At 35.2% G+C, this 10,725-nt stretch overlaps 1 protein-coding gene across 1 annotated transcript; it reads right to left on the reverse strand.

Annotated features, from left to right (window-relative positions):
- Window positions 1-198: 198 nt before the first annotated feature.
- On the reverse strand, window positions 199-10,304 carry LOC111405903 (cytosolic enolase 3-like). Its single transcript, XM_023035000.1, has 12 exons — window positions 9,787-10,304; window positions 8,596-8,770; window positions 8,335-8,406; window positions 8,138-8,254; window positions 6,829-6,909; window positions 6,213-6,289; window positions 6,041-6,144; window positions 3,881-3,979; window positions 3,645-3,730; window positions 2,548-2,634; window positions 1,665-1,862; window positions 199-574 (listed from the first exon to the last, which is right to left on the reverse strand). Exons 1-12 carry the CDS (start codon window positions 10,044-10,046, stop codon window positions 506-508), a joined length of 1,425 nt encoding a protein of 474 aa, XP_022890768.1. The 5' UTR covers window positions 10,047-10,304; the 3' UTR covers window positions 199-505.
- Between the last annotated feature and the right edge of the window lie 421 nt (window positions 10,305-10,725).

The following is a 10,725-nucleotide window of genomic DNA, read 5'->3' on the forward strand; positions in this document are numbered from 1 at the left end:
TTTTTTTAAAAATTCACAATTAACATATTTAAAACCAAACCTTTTATACTAGAAATTAGAAAGTGATACTTTACTCTGCAGTGTAAGGAAGCCATTTTAGAAAAATTTGCCATTTAGTGTTAGAATTCCAAGTACAGCCCCTGCAGCAGGGAACAGACTTGGAAATGCAGGATATGCAACTTGAATAATCCTCAGCCATGACCATGAACTCAACTACTTTTTTCATCCTAAATTTAGGCATTTGGTATCAAAAGTAAGTTCGCATATTTGGAAACAATGTCACTTGTACACTAGTTCAAATCACTCATTTGATCTCCGCAAAATCCCAACCCACCAAACCAGAATCCTGAACTTTTAGCAGCCAAATACAAACCTGGAGACTAAGTTCCCTGAATCTCCATAGAAAACTCTGTATGGTCAAAGCAATTAGGAAAAGAACGAGGGAGCCACAGCTGCAGAATAATGAGGAAGAAAGACCCCTTGAAACAGACGAACTATGAAATGTTCAGCAGTGTCTCCAGCCATCACCAACATAAACAGCTTCGTCTCCAAGCTCTACTTCAATTCTAAGCAACTGCAGATTAATTTTTCGATGTTAGTTTTACATTAAGCCTATTAAAGCAAGCACATGTTGGGAAACCAAAGAACAAACTTTGCAGTTTATACTCGAATGAGCACATATAATCATCCTTGTTCAGAAATTTGAAAAGGGACACTAAGAAAACAAATAGAGATACAATGGTCGGTTACGCTGTGGGTACTAATTTCCCATTTCTATTATTTACTTTATCTACTTAGTTTTTATATAAAATTCATGAAGAAATTCCGAAGAAACTGAGTTGAATCAACAGGAGTGCAAGAGACATTATACAAATTTTTTTCTCCATGGAATCAATCACTAAGAGCTAGTTTTCAGAATCACAACTAAGTTTGAGGATGCGAAGCACATATGAAGACCTGATTCCATAGACAAGCTAACACATAATTTTCAATTTTCAAGTGGAGTAACAAATAGAAGGAAGTATGACAAGACACATAGATTGATAGCAAAGATCTTATATTTATATTTAATTTCTTTATTATTGTAGTTTTTTACTTCACAACATTAAGTCCTTCCGTTAGTACGGATCACACTTCACGGTGCTTTGCTTACATTGCACCTCTGGTCTAGCAAAGTTTTGTTCATCATCCAAGAACAAATGCCTCTTCAAAAGATAATCTCAAAGTATACTGATTGATTTAGAATTTTTGCAGGTAAAAGCTTGTGATAAGAAGTCGTTAATTGTTATGTTATCATAACTTTTAGTTGTACATTGTATTACCATTGGCAACGAAATAAAAAGAGAAGTCAAAAAGTGCATATAATGCATATAAAACAACTTCAACATGAAGTTCATTCATCTTTTCTCTTATTATTTTGATTTTCTATATTCCTAATTTTATAAAATGGAACCTGTCATGACCTGAACATGTCCAATACATGTCTGAGGCATGTTGGAGGACATGTCCTTCACGTATCAAATTTTAAAAACATAAGAAACAGGAATGCCATATAGCGCATGTAGGATATCAATACTCCACCCTAGAAGTATTACCCCTTCACAAGATTCAGATTTTGAAATATCTAAATTACAAATTAAGGAACTAATATGTAAGATGTAAACCTGATTGTACTTCGCTAGCCTCTCTCCACGGCAAGGTGCACCAGCTTTAATCTGACCAGTGGCAAGACCAACAGACAAATCGGCTATGAAAGAATCTTCAGTCTCTCCACTTGTTTGAGATATCACCACACCCCAGTTGGCATCCTTTGCTAACTTGACCACTTCGATGGCCTCGGTCACAGTCCCCACCTGATTAACCTGAATTCCAGTTCTTCCATTAGAGATAGCACAGAAACCCGCTCTATATAACATAATTGATATGCTGAAAATGTCATTAAACTTGTAAAACTGTATAGTAACCATTCAGTTGCAACTCTAAACGAATAACCTACACAAGTTGAAACAAGGAGTGTAGATCATGACCTTAAGAAGTAAAAAAGAAAACAAACAAGCCGTGCAAATTTAAGCAATAATAAGAGTATTCAAGTACATAATAAATATTTTTGTTGAATAATCCTATGCTATAAGCAGAAGAGGAAAAAACTAATCACATTGCAATTGCATTAGCAAATAAACGTGCTCAAGTAGGAGTGGGACATCTGCTCCATCATAGCTGAAGAAATGCTTTTAGATTTCCACTGTTGGTCAGAGTAAAATAGGGTATTTTGAGCAGTTACTCCGAAATGTGCATGCGTATTTGTTGCACCAGAGCATGGATGCCCTAAGAATACTGAATTCAGTAGTCAAAACCTAAAATACAGCTTAAAGAACAAATGGAACAAACAAAATTAATAATTATTTAGCAACATTAGTTTCTGTTTTCACTTGTCATCATTTCATAGATATACAGCTCGAATTAGCAGATGGCAGTAAAAATGAATACACTACCCTCACTCAGTATTTAACTTGCAAGCCTACAGTTCAAGTATACATAAGCAGGTACCTTTAGATTAAGTGCATTGCAAGCTGCCTCCTGCACAGCTCTCTCTACTCGTTTAGGATTTGACATCAACAAGTCATCTCCCACAACCTGCAATTAAAAGCGATCTAAAAAGTTAACAGAGTAGGATTGTGATAGGATCCAGATCAAACTGCATATACTGACATTAAATGAGATGAACTAAAATTCCTAGGCATTCGAGATGCCTGGACTCTCCCAAAACCAACCCTCAATTTCTGCTTGAATGAAAATGAACAACCCTCCCCTATCTATACTAAGAAGCCTAAACAAATTCATTCTACTAACTTTCCATAATACCCCTCCCCTGCTTTAGCTAACCATCCAGTAACCTATCAGATTAGTGCAGAATGCGGATGCCTGAGTATGTGTTTGAAAGGGGGGAGTGATGCAATATTAAAGAGATAATATGATATTTAGTTTCCAATTTTGATATTTATTCTAGGAAACATAATAAGCATTTTGATTTCGTTGATTTTATAATAATTTCCTACTTAAATTAGCACTAGTTTAAACCCTATATAAAGGGGTCTTTTGCATTGTAATAAATCAACATTTGATTATGAAATAAATTGAATTTCTTCCCCTCTTCTTATCTCTTTTCTCCCTCCTTTCTCTTCTTCTCTTCCCTTTCCCCTTCTCTTACAATTCTCCTATTACATCCGGCGTCAGGGGTGGTCAATTGGCAGAAATTTTGTTGTCTCTCTACTTCTTGAGGTGACTCTTCATGCAAACCTAAACTGTTTTTTCACCCAAAATATTTGACAAACTCTATACATCAAGTGCAAGACATTGAAAAGTGCATTAAATTACCATCTTTAATGTACTGTTGATATTCTGTGTTTCCTTATCAGAGTTATCAAATGAAGAGAAAGTCTGCACTAAAACAATTATTTGTTTCACTTTGTTTTGAATAGACAGCTTAAAGTTCCAGAGAGTTCATTTTAGTTAGAAGTTACTCTTGAACCAGGGTTGCAGATAGCTATACACTCCAAGCCTAATCTGGTGATCATTCTGTGGTAGAAACTTCAGTACCATGGAATTTGCAACTAAAAAGTCATCAGTGAGAGTGACAGGCAAACCTGGCATATTCCAAGACCAGAAAAATACTTGACATGTTCCCAATCCTCCTTGTCAAATGGATCTTCAATTGATACAACAGGGTATACTGCCAGAGACCCCAGATATTGGGAGGAGAGAAATGAGAAATTGGAATTGAGGGTAAAAGAAAAAAATCAATTTCTTCAGGCCTGCAGCTTTCACATTCAAGGACAGGGGGAAAGAAACATCAAAGAAATGTAATTAACAATTAAGATACCTTCGCAGAGTTCTTTGTACATATCAATCATATCCTCTCCTGACTTGAAATTTTGACCTGATTTATTTGGAGATTTATAATCCAAATCATACTTAGTACCTAAATAAGCAAACAAAACAATCAGTTCCTCTAGAACAGATGAGAAGTTCACAAATTAAAGTACCAAAAGATAAATTGAGATGTTTAAAGTTGGATGAAGAATATGATCCCTTCAAAGGGGTTGGAACGGCGGCTGAAGTGCTGGCAACAAAGACACCCTTAAATAAGAAAACTTTTCAAGGTAACAGACAATCCCTCTACATGTAAAAGAATAATAAAGAAATATCAACTGGAAGTAGATGTTGGGTACACTGTGGTTACAACTCGAATTCACCACACCACCAATTTCATAAGAAATAATACTGAAGTCTGAAAATACTCATAAACCCATCAATAAATAAAACTCAGGCTAGAAATTTTATTTATCTATAGACCCAAAAATGCCTGAAGCTTATGAAAAAGATACAAAAGAAAAATCTTTAATATAACTGTCCTAGGTTTTAGTTAGGGTAATTGGCACAAAAAATCCATATCCTTTGCCTGGTTTACGCAAATCTTCCCTATCCCTTCAATTAGGCACAAAACACCCTCACATCGAGCAAATGTTGCGTAAATAATCATTACTGACCATATGTTCTAACTGTTTTAAGTGGGACCCGTTTGCACTTTACGAAAAACTTAGGACTCTAGATACAATTATTTCTCTTTTTTCTTTTTTCTCTCTCTCTTCTTTCTTTCTTTTCTTTTTGTTTATTTAAAGAGGAGGGTATATTCGGCTTTAATGGAGGCAATGGACGATAGGAACAATTTCCGCAACATTTGCTTGATCTAAGGGTGTTTTCCACCAGATTGAAAGGATAGGGACGATATACGTAAAATAGTCAAGGAATAATAAAGTTTTGTGTCAATTACCCTTATAATTATTCACATGGTCAAAAAACATTGTTGACCAGACTAAGCACCAGTGATCTAATCAAGTTCAGAAAATGCCTGGTCTCCATTGCTCTAATCATCTCTTGCCTGGACATGATTTTAGTTTGTTATTTATGCTGATTTCATGCTAGCGTGATCCTTCATGGCATTGAAGCTGACACTTTCAGGTAGCTTTGTTCTAAAAGTCGAGAAGTCAGAGGACGATATTTAAGTTGGAAACAACTCCATTGCTGTATGCAATGATTGCTCACACATGCACAAGATGGAAAGCTTCACTGCAACAAAGCTCCCTGCACAGCCTTTATTTCATTACTCAAAATCATTCCATCTATCTCATTAGTCATTCACATTCTCAAGCCATGTCCCGGATATGTGACAATGAGAATCCAGATGGCATAATTGGAATTTAATCACAGTATCATAACTCCACTATATCCATTTTTCAGAAACTCTGTGTAAACCTTATTACAGTTTCCTAAACTTCAGAAACTCAACCTTCACCTATCCGAGTTTTGTAAAGGAACACATTTAGCCATTAAAATGAGTCAACAATTATAATACATGACTACAAGTGAATATAAAGAACATGGAATTGCAGGAAAATGTTTGCCGATTTATATCTATCGACTTCAGACAGGGAAGAATAAGATCATCAAACATACATTAGAATTCGATTTCAATATCTGAAATGTGAACCGAGAACATTATCATCAATGAACTGACACAGCATGAAAGATTTTGAGTGTTATAATGATAATAAGCCCCTGTTTGGCCCCCATTTTTTAGAAATGAAAATGAGTGAAATTGTGTTTTTTGAAAAATGAATGGTTGAAAAAGAAGGAAAAATTTTCGATTTACGTGTAATATTATTTTATGGAAAATTGTGTGGTTGAAAATAGGAGTGAAAAAAATGAAATGTAATTTAATAAGTACCAAACGGGGGCTAATATATAACAATACCTAGCAATAGTTTTCAGTAATTATAACAGAAGGCAGGACTGGTTGCATGGTTTCATAACTCTTTGGGAGTTTTAGACAAGCATAAGCTTTCAAGAGTTTTCCTAGAGAAGAAGACTTATTCGTAGGATTCAGATATTTTCTGAGTGTTTCTTAACTCAAGTAAGAAAAACATACAGATTTTATGTTTTATAAAAAGGGTGTTGCATGTCCAAGGATGAAGTACATCACCTATGCAAAATTCAGTAGCAGCAACATTAATTGCTATCTTTACTTTGTCATTATAGCCTGTTCTGCCAATAGCCTCCTTCACAAGATCCAAACCTTCTTTAAAGCTGCAGGTGCTGAAAATCAGGACCACCAATTTGGTTCAACAAAAGAAACCAAATGAAGAAAAACTTGCCTGGAAATATTTGGAGCATAACCACCATCTTCCCCCACATTACATCCATGTGCGCCATATTTTTCTGTAATTACAGCCTGCCTTTTTACAGGCAAAGATGGAAATACACAAGTTAACATATGGAACTGGAAAACACAATGACACTATTTAGTCAAAGAGGTTCGTCCAACAATTTCAAGATGTATGCGACAAATTAAAGAAGAAAACCATGAACATAACTTAAATATGAAAAAATCTCACAAAATGTCTTTCTAAAACGTGTCAAAATGATCACCACCATGGTCAGCCAAAAAGAAAAGAGAGCACTATTTCTCAAGGTTTCATCGTGCAAATTTGCATACGCATAAAAGAAAATAAAACTATTTGCGAGTGAGATACATGCTAGTAATGCTGCCATAACTATGATCAGATTTATTTTCCATAATTTTCAATTGACTGAAAAGATCATACTTATGCTTCGCAAGTACTAAAGTGATGAATTGTAGAAAGGATCATTTAAATTTTTATAGACATGTATGCAATAAACTATATTACAATCAGCAATTGAATGGATGTAAACTATAAAAACAGGCAAAAACTCTTTCACAGGTGCCCCCTCCTGGTTGGATGAAGTAACCTTTAAATGATGATAAGTTTCAGCACCAATTTGTAATGCCTCCTCAAATTTTCTGGCTCCAACAGGGAGAATCATAATTTCCTGATAACATTTTAGTGGTGATTGTCAGTTATATATATATATATATATGAGAAGCAAACAGCAAAGAACAGAACTGGGTAAAAGTGTAGGGAATATGTGGAATAGGACAAATATCAAATAAATTACCCACAGACATTCATTCTGCCTAGTATAAGTCCAGAGTACAAAAATAAATATTAATTAGACCATGGAAAGAGAGAGAGAAGGATCACGCTCCACAAACAACATTCATTTCCTAGTTAGTAAAACATGGTCTGCTTCTAACAATGTTAACTATACAATGTGCAGATTAGAGTCAAATGAGAGACTTCTAGTCAACTTATTTATGTATAATTACTTCCAATGAATTTAGTTGAGATTATTATAGAAGAGGTCGGAATTGATTATCAACAAGGTAATATGTGATACATATTGTTATGCTGTTTGGCACAGTTTCAAAAATTAGATTTCAAACTGCTATAACTTTTTTGTGACTAAAGACATAAAAGCTCATTATCAGTTACCATAGATTATTAGATGGTAGATCATATGTTATTATAAATTATTTAATAATCTAATAAAATAAACAAGTAATTCTAGCCAAAGTTTTGGAGATGGGAAAATGGTGAGTTTACATTCCTTAGAAGAGTTACAATTTCAGATAGGACTTATCCGGGACACTACAAAGATGAGAAAACACTTCCTAAAGTCCAATAGTCACTAATATGGAGGACCCCACTCCACACCACCCCGCACAAACAGCAAAAGATAAAATTAAAAACAAGTGTTCATAGACTGACTTGCTGAAATAATCTATGTAAGCCATTTTTGATAATTGGTTCCAAATATTCTGAGAGAAAAGTGGATCAGAGCCTGTACTATTTAATTTATTATGATAATCTTTTAATGGTGACTAATATAATAGGTTATAATAACAGCTTTTGCTAAGTTACAAATTTTCTTTCCTGGATATATCACAGTCAAATATCTGGCCATTCTGTACTTAACAGTTTGGGGGTTATCCAGTAGCCATTTTTAACCATTGACTGATAAACAGGACTGGTACACTATCTTGAATGTATAAATTACAAAAACATTCAAACAACAAAGGAGTAATCAACACTAAGTAATTTGTGAGAACAAATTCATTCAAAAGGATCACCCATATGGTTGTTTGACTAATATAAGAAAAACTACTTCAAAGTAAATAGCAAGTAAAATGGGTCATGTTAACCCAAATGCACCTTACCTGGATTGCCAGACTGTTGCCAGCATATTTCCCACCATTGATGAGAGTGAAGGCCGGGACAGGAAGATTAAAATTGGTTTTGCCTGCTAGATCAGCAATGTGTTTGTAGAGTGGAACCTGAAGATGACTCTCACTCAGATTTAAGATAATTTATAATGCTATCAAAGTGGCATAGTTAAGATTCAAGGTGGACATACCTCTTTTTGAGCTGCTCCAGCTTTGCAAGCGGCAATTGAGACTGCTAAAATTGCATTTACCCCAAGTTCACTCTGTAAATGGTAAACTAGAAATAAATAGAAAATCCAATCTATTCAGATTTCAGTGTGCGATGTCATTTATATAAAGATAGATTTCATGTAATGAAATAAATGCTAATATAAGCACAGGCGCCGACACGTGCACAGATGAGGCATAAACTGAAAACAACTTGATACTTCAACCGAAGAACAATAAGCTACCTTCTTCTCTGTCTTGTCCAAGTCAATCATGACTTGATCAATTTGATTTTGAAGAGTTGGATCCATACCGATTAAAGCTTCAGATATTTTCTCATTGATATTCTTCACAGCCCTACTCACACCATTTCCAAGATATGTTCCCTTGTCTCCATCTCGCAATTCCATAGCCTCATACCTGGGTATAAAAGCATAATATGAAGTTATACCCCTCTGCCCGGATTTCAAAATTTCAATTACCTTCAAGATCTAGCATCTGACAAAATGTTTTTGACTTGTCTAAGAACTAAGAACACTGATACGATGTCAGTCAGAATACTGGAAAAAAATCTTCATGTGTATGGGTAACTATGCAATGATGTAGTCCTACTTATGAAATGATTTAACATGAACTAAATCATTTTCAGATCTCAAATCTCTTTAAAAAAGTCGGTGATAAAAAAAACTCAACGTCGTAACTGAGATCAACAAGCTGCAATAGATTCAACGTAACCACCTACTATTTTAAATTTCGCACTAATAGCTCACACATGCACCAAGAAAGTCAATCGAAAGTATTTGCCAAACAAGATAGTTATAGAAAAATTATTGTTCTAAGAGTTTTTCATTACACTAGCAATAGCCACTCCATAAACAGGCACAACTACACCTATTAACCACAGCAGACAGGTCAAGGACCGAAGACTCTTTGCATATCTCCGAAACCTCATTCTATGTTTGGAGAAAGAAAATTGGATTTTGAAGCTGGAATAAATTAAATCTGAAGCTGTAGTTTCAGTTTCAGTTTCAGTTTTACAAATTCAAGGATCTGAGTCCCCATGACTGTCCTTAATATTTACACAATTGAAATTGAAACGATCCTTTAATATTTTATCAATGGGGTTCAATAGATGCTTTGGTAACAAACTTTTGCGCATTACACTGGATGATGATGATTTCTCCATTTTATAACCATGGATGTTAACAACAACAAAATAATCATACTCAAATTTCTCTGTTTCAGAAAGAACACTGAATATACATAAAACAATGCCTCCAAATTCCTCTTCTTTTTTGGCGTCCAGTAACTAAAAGTTCCCTACTTCATTTTATCAACTACGTCAACAGTATTCCAAACTCGGACAATTAATTACCCAACATAGGCCAAAATGATTTGAAACAAATACTTGTTAATAAAAAATGATAAAATCATACATTCCTGAAGAGGCGCCGCTGGGGGAAGCACCGCGGAAGATCCCTTTGTTTGTGTACAAATCAACTTCAACAGTGGGAATTCCTCTGCTATCGAGAATTTGCCTCGCTTTGACCTTGGTAATTGCAGACGACACAGATTTTCTCATGTGATTGGAGATAAATAGAACTGGATCCGGAGTCTTAGCCCTAACCGCCGCATTCACGGCGTCCTCTATTTTCCGGGAAAGCATGTGCTTGTCCAGATATTCCTGCACTGACATTCTTTTCAATTACAACTTTTTCCTACTTCTTCTGCTACTGCAGGATCAATTTTCCTGCTACTCTGTTGGGTTTTTGGCTGATTACAAGCTGCAAATTTTGGATTCAAATGAAATGAAAATAATTGTGCTAATCCCAGATATGAGTTTAACAGTAGCCAGTCGCCTTTTATAGAGGCTTACGAATCCAAGTTAATTGGACGATGCGAGTGTGCGCTGTAAGCAGGCTACAGTTTCCACAGATCGGCACTTTTTTCGTAGCTTCTGTATCTCCAGAAAATACAACACTCGGGAGTATTACGGATAGGTCCCCGTATTTTATGAAATACAACAATTAGGTACTCATTCAATTTTTGTTGACATGTACTCCTCAGAACTTTCGGTTTTGGCTCAAGTAGTGGTGCAATGGTGCAGGCTGCCCTTGCCAGCTCGTCAACCATGAGGCTTAGCCCTTGTTTGCCTCTTATAAATTGATCAAAATAATTTTCATTCATATATTTTGTGCGATGCATAAGTACTACTCATATCCATCACAAATTTATTTTTATATATTTAATAGTTTAACTGATTATAAATAGCTCCCAAACATGCTATAAGTCTTTGTGAACTACTCGACTTGAAACATGATAATTGGACCCATGGGCCGAGTTAGTCTATTCTTCTTGAAAGAGCCAAATCCAAC

This window comes from Olea europaea, chromosome 12, assembly GCF_002742605.1.
Source record: "Olea europaea var. sylvestris chromosome 12, O_europaea_v1, whole genome shotgun sequence".
Classification (NCBI taxonomy): Eukaryota; Viridiplantae; Streptophyta; class Magnoliopsida; order Lamiales; family Oleaceae; genus Olea; species Olea europaea.